General features: G+C 41.0%; 1 protein-coding gene and 1 non-coding gene across 2 annotated transcripts; one reads left to right on the forward strand and one right to left on the reverse strand.

Annotated features, from left to right (window-relative positions):
* Nucleotides 1-1,482: 1,482 nt before the first annotated feature.
* coro1b (coronin, actin binding protein, 1B) lies at nucleotides 1,483-12,036 on the reverse strand. The gene is made up of 12 exons (XM_085350939.1): nucleotides 11,899-12,036; nucleotides 11,619-11,769; nucleotides 9,597-9,802; nucleotides 9,279-9,401; nucleotides 7,503-7,632; nucleotides 4,164-4,345; nucleotides 3,934-4,053; nucleotides 3,694-3,798; nucleotides 3,444-3,589; nucleotides 3,249-3,306; nucleotides 2,825-3,163; nucleotides 1,483-2,736 (listed from the first exon to the last, which is right to left on the reverse strand). The coding sequence occupies exons 3-12, from the start codon at nucleotides 9,798-9,800 to the stop codon at nucleotides 2,614-2,616; spliced, it is 1,530 nt and encodes a 509-aa protein (XP_085207065.1). The 5' UTR covers nucleotides 9,801-9,802; nucleotides 11,619-11,769; nucleotides 11,899-12,036; the 3' UTR covers nucleotides 1,483-2,613.
* A 3,961-nt stretch (nucleotides 12,037-15,997) lies between these two features.
* On the forward strand, nucleotides 15,998-16,085 carry trnar-ucu (transfer RNA arginine (anticodon UCU)). Its single transcript is given in 2 exon segments — nucleotides 15,998-16,034; nucleotides 16,050-16,085. It is a non-coding gene; the product is annotated as a tRNA-Arg (tRNA).
* The last annotated feature ends 46 nt before the right edge of the window (nucleotides 16,086-16,131 follow it).

Below are 16,131 nucleotides of genomic sequence, written 5' to 3' on the forward strand. Positions count from 1 at the left end.
CACGTCGCTAATACTGGATTGGATCCCCTTTTTGCATTGCGAACTGCTTTAATTCTTCATGGCACATATTCATCAAGGTGCTGGAAACATTCCTCACAGATTTTGGTCCTTGATGTTCATCTTGTGTCAGGGGTGGATCTAGAGAAACCTTCTTAGGATGGCATGAAAATCAAATGGGGTGGCAAAAACACACACACACACACACACACACACACACACACACACACACACACACACGCAGGTGTTACATATGGTTAAAATGATTCAAATGGATGAAGTATACACACCATGGGGTGGCTCATTCACAAACACAAGTCTAACTTAAGTTTCACACATAAAATCTGAAATGACTATGGTGTTGATTTAAAATGTGCTTTGGCACATCACTTGCTACTGACAACAAGAAAAAAAGCCGGTCTGTGCTATGGGTTGAACCATTTGTTAACAGTGGGTGGGAGGGGGGTAACACTATGCAATATATTCAGTTTTAGAATGTGTATTTCAGGGTTAACTGTAGCTAGGCTCAAAGTGTTAATGCTGTTTTATTTTAATAAACAATACTGTCATATGCAAAACTAGGGTGGCAAGGGATCCGTTTAGGGTGGAACATGCCACCTTGAAACCTTTGAGAACACATCTCAAAGGTGTTCTGTTGAATTGAGATTTAAAGACTGTGGAAGCCATCTGAGTACACTGAACTCACTGTCATGTTCAAGAAACCAGTCTGAGGTCATTTGAGCTTTGTGAAATAGTGCGTTATCCCACTAGGGATAGTGTACTAGGCAGAAGATGGGTGCACTGTAAGAATGCCTGGTTGGTGCTAAGGAACCCAAAGTGTGGTAAGAAAATATCCCACACAGAACTGTTGAAACAAGGGAGCTGTCACGCTGTTTATGCTAAAAGACTAGCATCTGAATGCTGCAGTAGAAATCGAGACTCATAATATCCGGCAACATTTTTCCAGTCTTCTGTCCAACTTTGGTCTGTGTAAGCTGTAAGCCTCAGTTTCCTGTTCTTAGCTGACAGGAAGTGTCACTCAGTGTGGTCTTCTGCTACTATAACCCCCATGTGTTGTGCATTCAGAGACGCTCTCCTGCACACTTTGGTTGCAATGAATAGTAATTTGAGCTACTGTCTGGCCATTCTCCTCTGACATTTTCACCCACAGAACTGCTGCTCACTCAGTATTTTCTCATTTTCAGACCACTCTCTGTTGGTAGAATGTGATCACACATACACACCGTGATCTGACTACTTCATATGAAAAAGGCCAATTCACATAAAGTAAGAATTAATGTTTATTGAACTTTCACAATGTAGTCTGATTAAAACTGCTACTTTTTTTTTTTTTTTTTTACAGTCAATGTTACATCAGTGCATAAAGAAATAAATAAAGTAATAAAGGGGTAGTCTTTATGTGGAATGTACCAATGTTATTCTACATTTGTAAGCAGAACAGATTAATAACAGATCAATGCCTCTAAATGTAAATGTAATAGCAAAAAACACAAAACTACACGAATCTAAAAGTGCTTTTTCATCAACACAAATACAAGCGCAAAAACGTAGAAAAGCCTCCACACTTGAACCTTTTTCTTGCTGCTACCAAATCTGGTCTGCAATCCGGAGTAGATTTGGAACAGTTTAGTCAGACTTAGCTGCACGGTCACTGTAGTGTAAGGTTGAATATTTAAAAGAAGAAAAAAAAGGTTCCCGTCCCATGCCCAGTCTGCAGGTCTTTCATATCATTGGAAGCAACAACTACAAAATGTGACATTTGCTGCTCAGATCCTGATTGGTTCTCGAGTGGTCGTGTGACACTGCGGCATTTCCGCGTGCTTAAAAAAGAAAAGAAAAAAAGAAATTCTGTGTTGTGTTTATGACAGGTTACAGTGTAACATAGTGTTATCTTTACGCTGTTCTCGTCTGACAACATGAGGTACAAAATCACAAGTGTCACCTTCTCACTGATTGCAAACACTACACACAGCTACGAATACACATAAATATTCAGCTACGCTCTCATCGGCCATCATTCACACAGCTCTCGCTGCCGAGGACAGTTAACTTTACACGTGGTGTTCTATTATGGAGTAGTAAAACAAAGCACGAGTCACGCAGTGAGATAACAACCGGGGGTTTGATATGAAATCAGTTTAGCAGCTTAATCTACCTGATTAAATAGCCCTAATGGTTACATTTGTTAGTGCGTCAGAGAGAAAAACGTACAGGAGGTACTTAATAGCTTTGCTATAGACTGTCAGCCTTCGTTAGCTCCAATATAATCCTTTTCAACACAACTTTGTGCGTCAAATTGAGGCAACTGTGCCGATGCAACTCCTTTAGGGTGCTTCGAAATTAAAGCAAAGATCAAAACTGCATTATATGCACCGTCACACAGCGGCAACGATATCCTTTACCCAGTTGTCACCCACATATTGTGGTCTTGGAAACAATAGCTGTAAGCTCCTATTTATTCACAATTAGTTGCTGCTCTACACTACATTCTTCAGCCCACACTGCTTAAGGTACTGTTGACTCTAGTAAGGCTATGGTCTATGGATTTAAGGGGAAAAAAAAAAGCCATCTGAATGTAGTGAATCTTCCGCTTGCTCATACATCCCCATCTTCAATCCGTGCTAGCTGTCTCTCCAGCAACTCAATTCTCTGATTCTGAGCAAGCACGACGGCCCGCAGAGCTTTCATTTCTGCTAACAGCTCGCTCAACACGTCATCCTGAAAGAAGAGAGAGAGAGAGAGAAAAAACAAGTCAAAAATAGCTTCAAAAAATCTTAAATCAGCATCTCACTTGCTGCTGACCGACCTCTCTCTTTGGCCTATCGCCGTTTCCATCCGTCTCCCTCGTGGCCGCTGTCGGCTGTGGCGTCTCTTCTTCTGTCTCCTTGGCGGCAGAGGTAGGTGTGGACGTGGGAGCTGCTACGTTCCCTGCGGAAGGTGGGACGGCCCCGGTCCCAGAGTCCTGAGAGACGAGCTTGGGCTTGCTTCTGAGAGTGTCTCTGTATTTGGATGGAGGAGCTGTGTAGCCACCACTCAGGGAGACCAGCAGCGGTGGCGCGTCCTGCCCCGCGATCCACTCGTCAGCCAGGAGGGCTGGCTCCAGGCCGGCTGTGTCTGGGTAAAGGTCTCCCTGGAACAGATCTGACTGGAGAGGAAATATGGAAACTTCATTAGCTATTAAAAAAAAAGCAGTTTATAAAGTCCACTTTTAAAGTATGTGTGTGCCTTACCTTTCTTGGTACAGTCATAGAAATGGGTTCCACCTTCCTCTCATGAAGCTTATAAAACCTGCCGAAAAAGCAAGGACAAAGTCCCGTCTGACGTTATTCTGCATTATTCTTTCCCACTTTTAGGAGACTGGTCAGTTCCTGAAGTAGCTGTGTATTGTAGTTTTTACTAGTTACGGGTACGCATACTGTTCTTACCTGGCAATTTCACACTTATTGACATCCACACCTCTTTTACTCTGAAAGCCTGCACCCCTCTGAGGCTCTTTGCTGCTGTATAAGCTGAGGAAGTGAACGTACGGTGATTCATCAGTCACTTCAAAGTATCGGATGGTGCAGTCCCCCTGAAAGCCATGAGATTAACAACAAAAAAACAAAACAATCACGATGATTGACGCTGCATAGAACAAGCTAAATTTCTATTTGCCACATGATGCCAAGGCTTCACCTTCCCACACAGGTAGACCATGTTTGTGTCGGGGTCATAAAAGGGCAGCAGAACTCCATTACTCGTATCCATTTCCTGTATTACCATTGGCTCTGAGAGGTCTTTCTGTAAGATAAAAGCATTTTCACATCACTAGAATGCCTACTTTAACAATCACACATGTTTTTTGTGTCTCAAACCTTTTCCATGTGTAAAATTCAGTTCACCTGCATTATACCACATGTCTAACAAGAAACTTACAGTATCCCACAAAGCCAGCTGCCTCTCGCTCATACGGCTGAAGCCTGTCGTCAGGATTTTTCCATTAGAGAGGAACACGGCTCTCATGGGCCTGGTACCATCATGGACTTTCTCTCTGACCTAGGAAAGCAGTCACAAGCTGATCACTGACGCGTTATACCAGAAATGAGAGCCGAGCCGTGCTCCACGCTTTGCTCACATCTTCACGGACAGCATGAATGTGAAATCACCTTGAGGACGGCGCCTCTTCGCGGATCGATGACTCGGAGGGCTTTGTCCTTGCAGACGGTACATATCGCACTGCCGTCCTTGTTCCAGCTGACATTGTAGATCAAGTCTGGGTGGGCGTCATCAAGCTGGTACACTAGCTCCCCCGTGCCCACGTTCCACACGCAGATCACATTATCACAGCCTACAGAGAGGGAAAGACAACATCCAAGGAAGAGGGTGTGAAGCCTGAAATTGTACAGGGCAAGGATGTGAGGATAAACAGATGCAGATGTTGCCGATGTTCCTATAAATTCATTTGCTTTTCTTGTTCGTCTTGAGAAAGTGACAGGTTATCGGTGCAGGTGTATTATGAATGTATTATGACTAGGGATGGGTACCGGTATCTGGTGCCATCATCTGACATAAACGGTAGTAACCAGACCGAAAAGCAGCGCACATTTCGGTGCTTTATTTCCTGAGCTGTGATACACTTCTAGCCAATCATTTTACGTTTCCGAGAATAGTAGGCGGGCCCAGGTACGTACGTTCTTTTAGAGCAGAGCTACAGATTAAAAAGGCGAAGCGGTCAAAAGTCTGGCTGTACTTCACAGCAAAAGATGCAAACTCAGCAGCCTGCAACAAGTGCTTTAAGCTGATACTGTGATACTGTCAAAGGAGGTAACACCTCAAATCTGATGAAACACCTGGTGACGCATAGCGGTTTTTTTAAAAGCCGAGAAATGCGCCGTATTTGATAGCTTGCTGCGAGACCTCACACCGAGCACATCTACTGCGGGTGTGGTGCCTGTTATCGGACCCGGAGCAACATCCCCCAAAAACCCGAAGAGGAGAGTCCTGGCCCCTAGCCCTGCCAGTGTAGCAGAAATGATGACGGATGATGATGGCAGCAGCAGCCGTTCTTCTCTGCGTGAGTAACTTAACGTTGTTTGTGTGTAATTTACGTTGAGTAGGCTAACCACGTTATTACATTAATGCATGTAAGGTGAACTAGCAAACACCGTCGTAGTTACATGCAGCTGTCTTCTTGTTTGATGGCAGATATTCCCTTCACCCTGGCCAAAAAGGCTAAAATGACCAAAGAAAAAGTGGGAAACAGCTAAACATGAGAGGTTTTTGGACAAAGTTTGTGTTTTTTCCATTGTTTAAGCACTGCTTCCAGCCAAGAGTGATACCATATATGCCCCATAGCTGCAGAAAAGGCTAACATTGTTATCTTTTTACAAAAAAACAGCTGAACATGAGAGGTTTTTGGACCAATTTTGTGTTCTCCATTCTTTAAGCACCGGTTCGAGCACCGTTTAAGCACCGGCACCGTTTCAAAAGTACCAGTTTGGCACCGGTATTGGATAAAACCTAAACGATACCCATCTCTAATTATGACACCATATATCAATATATAATAACAACAGGTTAGGGCGATGCTAAATTGAACAACAGTGTGAATGGATGTCTGTCTCTGTGTTAGCCCTGTGACAGATACTACCTACACACACTACCTCAGTATGTCATTAACTTTATCAAAGTAAATATTGGTAAAGTGAACTCGCGGTGAGACAAGCAAAGAAGCAAAGTATTAACTGATCTGACACATTAAAACTGAATAATAATGACAATACACACACAATAGCACAATGCAGTGAACAAATCCCTTTTGCATCTTTAAAGGAATTCCCCGATAGTTTAAAGTTGCTTAATCGAAACACCATCTGTGCCGTTTTCAGCGTATTGTATCACGGCTCGCTCTGTGATTCCAAACTGGGCTTTTCTGCCTTCTCCCTGATATGTTCTGCATCAAGTCTCAACTTCTAATTACATGTGTCGTACATGGAGTGTGTCCTATAAATGGTTGAATCCGTCTTGCTGGTGTAGTTACTTTTCTCCATCAGTGGCAATGTCACAAACAATCACATCATTTCCTGCCTAATTTTGAACAAGTCATTGTTGTTGATCTTTCACATAAAAGATTCATTTATTTGTGTTGTTAGTTTAAAGAAGATGTAGCTAGAGTGGAAAGACGAGTCGATTCCTTGCACTTCAGGCCAATATTTTAATTGAAATGGAGTGAGAGCAGTGGAGCTGTTTGCTGGGAGTCGATCTGTGACATGATGTCAGTACCTCAATATTCTTTTTTGATTCATTCCCCTTTACAGTACAATTAATGATAGCCTGGTAGCAAATATTGATGTTCATTTAAACAAGCAGTTGCACTTAAACATGTTTCCCCTATCAATGTTATTCAACTGATTGAGTCCTTGCAGTGGATCCCAAAAGGAATATGACAAAGTGAACAATTAACAGAGCCACTTCACTGACACGATCAAGAATCAAATAATTATGATAACTGTACACAGATAACATAATACACTGTATTTGATGCTATATCACGATACCAGCAGTTAATGTGAGTGATTTGAAAGTGTTATATAATTGAATACAATTCTAATCTCACTCCATTATGGAAATTTAGCACAGTATAACTGTGTTGTTGTGTTGCCTTTCTCCTCGCTAACGCTAACTTATACTGAGGAGCAACAACGCCTGCAGAGCTGCTTAAAAAAGCTGGTGGTAAAATAATGCAGCGTGAACAATATGCACTCTTCTCAGTATGCATTAACATAAGTGGGCAGCTTACATTCTTACACTGCCATGAGGATCCCGCAGGCCAAACATTACTTTATGTGCTTGTGCGTATAGTAGTGCCTCCTTTGCGTAGGCTACATTTCCAATGGAAACCAGCTCTGGCAGCTTTTCAGCAAAGTGTAATTATTTTTCAGGTTAATCACATGCTGTGAGTTGCCTAGGAGGGAAATCCTACTCCATACTTGTATTATGCAGCAGTATTTGAACTGGCTGTCACTGAACACCAACATAGTAAGACAGGAGCTGCTCCTCAACTCTCACTGTTTACAAATGGACGGGTGTATGTCACTTTTATCTGGATAATGAGGAATGTTTAGCACGGGGAAGCTACGCCTCGAGTTTCACTGTCACCATATTTGGAGTTTGTTAAAAGGTAAAATGATCCCTGGATGTTTATTACAAGGCAAAGGTTACCTTAATTCACCATATAAAACTCAAGTACAATACATTTCCAGTGTGCAAACACAAGCCCTTTGTTTTAGATCACTTTTTTATGGAAATATATGTAAAGCAACATACAAACTACACCAGCCTGCTTCCACAGTGGCGCAGTTTAATGTTTAGACCATGTTCTCTACACAACACACTTAAAAAACACACCAGTCATAGCCAGTTATCACTGTTATTTTCCACAGATGTGAACCATGTTTGGTTATAGGAGAACAATGGGAGCACTACAATGCTACAGATGGTCCTACCTGCAGTTAGGAGGATATTGAAGGCAGTTGGGTGCCAAGCCAGGAGTCCCACTCGTTTACTGTGTCCCTCAAGGGTCACAGTGGCATCAGTCATTGGACTTGTGAGCCCACCATCTGGGATCTGCCACACCTTCAACATAAAGCAGACATATATATGTGTGTCGTATAATTTTTACAGTTTTCCTGACATATTATTAACCTTACTGCTATCAGAGCCTTCATTCCCCTCACCATCTCCCTCCTAAACAGTTGAACTGTCACACTGCTAGACAGCAACAGCAATTTATGCACACTCTGTGGTATCATTTCTGCAATCCTGCATTTTCTGTATATAAGATTTAGATTGGTTATTTTATTGCCAGTTTATACATATATGTATGTGTATATATAGACAGACAGACAGATAGATAGATAGATAGATTAGTGCTGTCAGCGTTAATCTCGTTAAAATGACTGTAACGTCACAACCGCAATAACGTGGCAAATCTCTGTTAGCGAGTGCATTGGGCTGCATGGCGCTAACACGTTAACAATCTAGCCGTGCTAACGTGTTGACGCCATGCAGCCCCACGCACACGGCAATCCGCGCTAACTCGCTAATGTCATTTTAACAAGAATAACGCAGACAGCACTTGGAGTACATCATCATTTCTTCATCCAAATTTACTCAATACCACATTTATTTTTACCTGTTAAATATAAAGCTACAGCCAAGACATGATTGGCTTTGTTTAATAGTAAGGCTGTTAGAAGGAAAAAAACAGCCAGCTAAGCTAGTCCTGCACAATACACCTTTTAAAAGATTAAAAAAGCTCTGACATTTTAGGAAGTGACCTTTGAAGTAGCTCCATAGCTTAATTTGCTATGTTTGGTCAGAGCTAGCCTAGCTACTACCCAATTATCGATATCAACTAAATATGCATTTAGGTTCTCTTTCAACATTTCAGATTTTTATTAGTTAATATATATTTGTATTTTTTTAAAACAGTATCTATATCCCAGTATAGCTTTTTAGTAGTATCAAAAGTGATTTACTTTCTGTTAAAAAATGGTAAGGTGTGCCTGAAGAAAAGACTATGGGTGCTCGTCAATCATTTATCTGGAATCAGTGACATTCTTTTAACCCCCCTCCTCGCCCAGCCGTGTCTAACAGCTGAGGAATGCCAACTTGTTTCACAGAGACCTCGCCGTAAGTTTACACAGCTGTGATCAGAGAAACAATATTACCTACACCTAAAAAATGCTGCAAACCAAGCACGCACCCCTGGCAGTCGTCTCCTTCAGCTGAACAATCACTGTTTAAAAAAAAAAAAAGCTCTGGAATTTCTTGGATGACTTGACAAAGCACCTAAAGTGTTGATCCAGGCTCCAACCTAACCTCAGAAATGACACGACCTCTGTCCCCACACCACACACTACAGGAAACCCTCATATGTTTTGTATTCACACCAGCACTGGCATTATGGACGGACCCAGGGCACCAAAGACCTCTCAACTGAATTCTACTGACATAATTTTACTTATAATTGTAAAATTAAGTCATACAATATGATAAAGAAAGTGTTAAATACACAATGTTAATTATTATAGTAGTTTGAAGCACACTCAAGGTCTGCACCCTGAAGTCTGATGTGTTTTCATTAGCAGCAGAAGAAGGACCAACACAGCTTTAGTGGGTTAAGGATGTGGCGGGTTTGATGCCTACGGACGTCAGATTACAGATAACTTGACCACAAACCACCAGCACAGAACTTCTACAAGGTTTGAAAATTTTACCTTCACCGTGCAATCTTCTGAGGCACTTGCAATGACATTGTCATCATGAGGACTCCACTGGATGTCCAACACTGGTGCTGCATGACCACAGACTGTGGGACAGGACTGGTCGATTCTTCCACTCTGTAGAGAAAAACAGAGTGTTTCAACCATTAATGCATTATCCAGTCCTGCTAATGGTCTCGTAAGTGTAGAAAGTACTTTAGTCAGGCATGCAGCAGGCTGTTAAAAAGTTGGTGACATAATGCTTTTAGTAGGAGAGTGGAAGAAACATCGATCTACTGTTTATCTGATACTCTGTAATGTAGGAGACTGAACCTTGCTGACTGGAACCACGAGGAAGGCCCCTCCTCCACCCGCTTCAATGATAACAGCAATGAATTTGGGGTTGACTGCACAGAGTGGACTGTCCCACGTCACCCGGGACACTCTGACATCATCGATGCAGTGCTCGGCTTTCCACGCCTGGGCGAAAACATGGCGGAATTTGCTCTGCCTGACCACACCTCGCCGGAAAGACATACCTGAGGAGATTAAGATTACACAGAGGAACAGTTACAATTCAGCAACCTTAAATGGACAGATGCTGCTGAATGACAGTAAATTATTAACTCATCAGCTGAAAAGTAAAAAGCTTCTGTCAGCAAACAGTAATCAAATAAGCAGGATAATTATTAACCAAACAGCCAATAAGCTTGAAAAATAAATTCTGGTTTAATCATTTGGACTGTGAAAAAAAATGATATTTTCCCCAGTAAAATATGGCTAAAAAGAAATATTGTAACCTTTTAAAATGGACTATATCTTATTTAAAATGCATGTTAACTAAAACAAGCAACAATACATGTCTTCTTTATCTACTCAGATCTCCATTTTTCAGTATATTTTATGACGGAAAATAGACCTTGACTGTTACAGGATTTTTAAGAACGATACACATACCGATAATATTATTGGTCCTTGATAAGTTCACGATAGTTTAAAAATATTCTTTTGTATATAGTCAGTAAGTACTTTACCGTTTTTGTGTTTTCACTTCTAGTTAAGCTGTAGAGTGCCCACTGGTGGACAAAATAGGCAACATCAGCACTCATAGCACAGTTGAAGGGTGTTTCTCTCATCTCTTCTTTACTTTTTAAATTTTCATTTATGGCCTGATATAAATGTTGATACTGATATATCAGCAAATATCTGATATCAGCTCTCAGCAATATATAATTAAGCTCCAGTGAAAATAATAAGAATTTGCCATATTTAGGACAATTAAATGGACAATTATAACACCCCACTGTATACCTCCGAAAATATAATGCTGTTATATGCATATTGCATATTTAATTGTCTGCATATATCATATATATTTTATTCTGTATATATGGTATTTATTTACTGTCATCTGCTTGGCTCTCTTTTTGCACAAATGTGGGACAAGTACTACAACTAATGAATGTGCAATGACAATAAAGTGTTAAAACTTAAAAATAAAGATCCTGTTCTTTTAAGTTGAGTGTCACATAACAAAACAGATTCTTTTTGTTTTTATGAGTTACCAAGAAACACTTAGTTACACTTTCCCACTTGGGATGGGGAAAATATTTGGAATTGCATAGAAATAAAAACTGGCTGAGTATGCATGCTTTATTAAAACTGTAGTCTTAGTCTTTTGAATCCCCAAACTCTGCACTAATGCTGCTAATGTTGCTGTACAGCTGGTTTAGTAAATCCTCACCATCTTCATATGGTCAGTGAAAAAAACAAGCAAACAAAAAGAAGGGGCAGCCAGGACAGCGGACAAATTCTTTCATACTGGGAGCCTGCCCTGAAAAGTACAGTCAGGCTTCAGTGGACAAATGGGCATGATCCGCCTGAAACCAAAACATGCCGTGCAGGGAGGAGAAGGGGGTTGGGCAGTCATAGCTGCTGTGAGAGGAGGCAGTAACTCTATATGCCATATACCAATGGTCAAAGCAAACGGCATATCAGCAGGTATGAAGCCTACAGAGGGCTCCAGCGTGAGGATAAAACCGCCCCAAATCCAGTTCGCTGGATTCCACTACGTCCAGTCTGCGTTTAAACCTGTGTTATTAAACAGCGCGATCTTACTGCACGATAATGTTCATTTCTATATATACCCATTTAGTAAATATGCTGCATCCTTGCACCATTTCTCTATGTGTTCCCATTGTCTGCTCACAATAGGAGGTGAGGAGACAGCAGTTGTTTTTTTCTTCTTTTTTTGCAAAGAAACAAATGCAGACATGAGCAACAAAGGACCCGTTTTAGATAGTCCCACAATGACACATCTCGCGTTATTATTTTCCAGTCCAAAAGCGCACATACCTGCGGTTTTTGAGAGACCTCTCTTAATTGGAAGAAGGATCACCAAAGACTCGGGCGTGACAAGAAGAGGCCAATAAAATAATCCGCCGCCAACAGCAGTAACTTAATCCTCTCCTGTGTCCAGACAAGCGTTCACGTAGATTGCGCAGACCTATAACAAAAACGTGCTCATTAGAGGGGGGCAAATCCGATTTATTTATTTATTTATTAACCCAATTCTCAGCTGTCTTCTCGTTAGTTTGCTAGGAATTGCGCCTGTCTGCTGTGGCAGAGGTCTAACCTGACAGAGCATGTCCCGCGCTCATAAAGCCACGCTAAAAAGAGCCCGGCTGCCGGTGATGGTGGTGATGGTGGAGGGAGAGATGCGGACACCGCTTGTCCCCGTCTCCCTTTACAAACGACTGTTTTGAAGCGACGACTCGAGCAGAATCCCAGACACTTCCGCTCAAGGCAGGATGTGTCAAAGACACGCAGGAGTAAAGAGAGATATCCTCCGTCTACGTCTACATTCCCGTCGGCCAGACCGGATATGTACTACATAGACCTAAAAACGGAAAACAGACCGCTATTACGGGTACGCTGTTAGCTCAAACTATCAGCAAACCTCAATTGAAGCCATTAGCATTTGAGCACTTAACTTTTAATTAGGGCTTTAAATGTGGAGTAATATATCAATTTTGGGGTTTCAAAACCTAATCGACTGTTTCTCGGAGGATTTATGCGTGTTCCCAAACTGATATCTGAACTCAAATTTAGATGAAGATGATTTGAAATGATAATGATGACAATTAACAATTTTAAAACCTTTTGCTGACATCCGGTCTTTTAAAAAATCGTTATACGCAGAGGGTTTTTTTTAAATAGTCTTTGTGCTCACTACTCAGAGCTGTGTCTCGTGTTGTGGTAGCACCTTATAATACAGTGCAATTGTAATACAATATGGCGTAATTTCCAAATCTTTGTCATTATTCTAAATTTAAAGTGTAAGGGCTAATGTACAGAAAAATGAGAGAGTAAGAACTTGAAGTTTTAAAGGAAATGTGCATTTATTTATTCATCCTAACCCCCCCTTTACATTGCAATTGCCCATTATACACATATATACTGTACATACTGGAATACACTTATTGTATTCCGCTTATTCTTGGCTTATTAATATTATTTTATTTGTATTTTTAGCTGAACATTATTCAGAAAGATATATTTAAAAGATTATTGGAGTATAATTAAAGTATAATGTCTTAAGTCAATTAAAACAAATGTAAGGAGCACTAAGGTGTTGAATAAAATGTCAAAGAAATAAATTCATGATTTATTTGTTCCATCAATTAAATATACATTTTCCCACTCATTCCCAGACAGGACTTATAACACATTCTACTAACATCCAAGCTGCACATGAGACCTATCACACCAAAGGTGTGAGCAAATAGCGCTACACTGCAAACCCAATCTAGAGATACTGCAATCAATTTACCTATGGGCATGCACTGCAAACAATTTGGACCTCTGCACAGCTGGGAAGCAGCGCTATGACCTGCAACCTGGGTTTATAAAGGAAGTGGCACAAACAAATAAACGGAAAAAAAGAAAAAGAGAGAGGTTAGTTCGTCCTTACAAGACTCACTCTCAATCATTCATAACAGCCCTTACGGCTGGACGGACTAACCAATACAAAGTTACAAATCAACCAAAAGAACAACAAAAGGACAGCAGAAGCAGCACAACAACAGCTGCAAAACACAAACAAGATTATCGATTATTGACCCGACAATGAGTTGAAAAGGGAACACACTTGAAATTTTATTTATTTATAGTCTATTGTGGCCATTTAAATGGGTTTGAATGCTGTCCAGCAGTCTTCCTTATCGAGCCAAGTTGGCTACACCCACCTCATGTTCTTGGTCCCCATAAGAATCCAAATGGGGCACACTCTCATCTGTGAGACTTGACATCCCTTCCTTTAACACCACAGAATCACCATCTCCCTCTTCTGTAAACATCTGTTCCACTTTATCATTTATCAGAGGAATTCAAATCTCTCTGAACCCTTTGCATTTCTAACCGTCGCTGCACAACATCATATCCAGCAAAAGCAGCAAACTGCCAGGTCAGACTTGTTACACAAACAAATGAACACAAAACTTTCGGCTGTTCTCTTAATTACAAAGGTTTGCCACAACGAATTCCACATATTTATCAGAGTTTTACGCCAGATGCCGTTCCTGTAGACACTCCAAAGGAATTCATGTCCAACCCCGGGGCCCATTAGTTAAAAAAAAACACGGAATAATTTATATGTTTTAATAAGTATTTTAAAAATGCATTTGAAAATATGGCTTTAATTTGTAAACATTGCACTCTAAAATTGTTGAAATAATAACATTTTTTTTTAAAGCCCCCAAACAATCTTAAATAATCAGGCCTCATATCATCTCAAAGACCTCATAGTACCATATCACCCCAGCAGAGCACTTCGCTCTCAGAGTGCTGGTTTACTCGTAATTCCTACACTATTTAAAAGTAGAATGGTAGGTAAAGTGTTCGCTTTCAGGCCCCTCTTCTGTGGAACCAGCTCCTAGTCTGGAGACAGACACCCTCTCTGCTTTCAAGATTAGTCTTGAAATTTCCTTGGTGATAAAGCATATAATTAGGGCTGGATCAGGTGACCCTGAATCCTCCCTTAGTTACACTGCAATAGGTGTAGCCTTCTGGGGCTTCCCATGATGCATTGTTTCTTCTTCACTAACCTTTTTTCACTCATTATGTGTTTATAAACCAATTTCTCAATTTAATCGTTAGTTATTATTCATCTCTGGCTTCACAGCGTGTCCTTGTCCATTCTCCCTCCTTTCACCCCCAACCAGTCAGGCAAAGAGCTGCACCTATCTCAGCCTGGTTCTTCCAGAGGTGTCTTCCTGTTAAAAGGGAGTTTTTCCTTCCCCCTGTCAGGAGGTGCTTGCTGATAACGACTCATCTGATTGTTGGGGTATTTTATCTTCTTGATGCACGCTCAATTATCCAGGTAAGTAAATCCCCAAAAGGTTGATTCTGTTCATCTGGATGTAAAGTTTTTAGTGGGAGAAATGTTTCCTCACTCATCCAAGTGACTTCTTTAGTCTCAGCTGACTGCAGGTTTCCCCAATCTACATTTGCATAATGACTGAAACCAGCCCACTGAAGGAACAATGGGCTGACCTCCGAGCCTATTGCCCAAGGATCGGGCCCCAGACACAAACAGAGTAATATAGTATTAAGTGCCAAGAGGATTGCCATGATTTATTTATCTGGGAAACCAAACAACCTCTAGCGAAGCCAATATCACAACACAGAAGAGCTACCTTGTCAGACCAGGACTCTGCAGTCTATTTACACCTACAGGCCAGTGGACACTCTTTCAATGATGAGGATGTACACATCCTGGACAGGGAGGAACGCTGGTTTGAGTGGGGAATCAAGGAGAGCATTTATGTGAAAATGGAAAGCCATCTCTGAATCGAGGAGGCGGGCATCTTTCACCATCTTCCAATGCTGTGATTGCAGCCATTCCCCAAATCTGTGAATGGTACTCATGGCCATTGATCAGTGGTCTTTGATCAGTAGTTGTTGATCAATGGTCATGAGAATCTGCATATTAATGATCAAGGAACTGACCTCCAAGCCCACTGTTCCTTCAGTGGTGCTAGTTTCAGTAATTGTGCAAATGCACTGTTTATAAAATTGGGGAAACCTGCAGTCAGCTGAGACTGAAGAAGTCACTTGGATGAGTGAGGAAACATTTCTCCCACTGAAAACGCTACGTCCAGATGAACAGAATCTATCTTTTGGTGAAGCCGTACTTTAGTAGAATTAGAGATTGCATTTAACAGATCTTGTCATTATTTGCAAATAAAGTACAGAGATTTTTATTTGTGTTTGTCAAAGTAAATTTGGTTAAAATCCAGTGGCTTCTCATTGTCACCAGAAATTGTGGTGGTTTTTGAGGGTTATTCAGGTTAATGCAGCATTGTAGCGCCATCCAGTGTTTGATATACCATATTGACGCACAGAGATCATTTTCTTTTTAAAAATCCCAGGTGTTTCCCTAGGTTCCCCACATGCAGAGAAGGCATACAAATCTAAAAACATGATAAAATATGAAAAAAGAAAGCCCTCTCTAAAACGATAGGGTGAAAATGAACGTTTATTGCTTGGTATTGTCTGAAAGGATGTTTCAATTCTGAAGTAAGGGCTCAGTTTCACATTATTTATACACAATGTACGCTATATTACAATATTCACAACCCCAGAAATCACAATCTAAAACCTTTGACAATATCGCCCCTGAGTTCGACCTATTTACACTATAAATACCATAGTGTTCAACATGTGCAACAGGTGGCTCCGTGGCGCAATGGATAGCGCATTGGACTTCTAGGCATAGATGCAGACATTCAAAGGTTGTGGGTTCGAGTCCCACCGGAGTCGCATTTTTGTACTTCTTCTGGAAAACTTCGGCCATGTTTATAGTCAC

The sequence above is a fragment of the Diplotaxodon limnothrissa genome, linkage group LG3, assembly GCF_057381915.1.
Source record: "Diplotaxodon limnothrissa isolate DT_005_m linkage group LG3, D_limnothrissa_male_GT1.1, whole genome shotgun sequence".
NCBI classification, from domain to species: Eukaryota; Metazoa; Chordata; class Actinopteri; order Cichliformes; family Cichlidae; genus Diplotaxodon; species Diplotaxodon limnothrissa.

Coding starts and splice junctions, on each gene's coding strand:
- coro1b (XM_085350939.1), bottom strand. CDS start 9,800: ATGTCTTTCCGGCGAGGTGTGGTCAGGCAGAGCAAATTCCGCCATGTT. Junction 3,164..3,248: donor CTATGACTGTACCAAGAAAG/GTAAGGCACACA, acceptor TTTCCTCTCCAG/TCAGATCTGTTCCAGGGAGA. Junction 2,737..2,824: donor GCGATAGGCCAAAGAGAGAG/GTCGGTCAGCAG, acceptor CTCTTCTTTCAG/GATGACGTGTTGAGCGAGCT.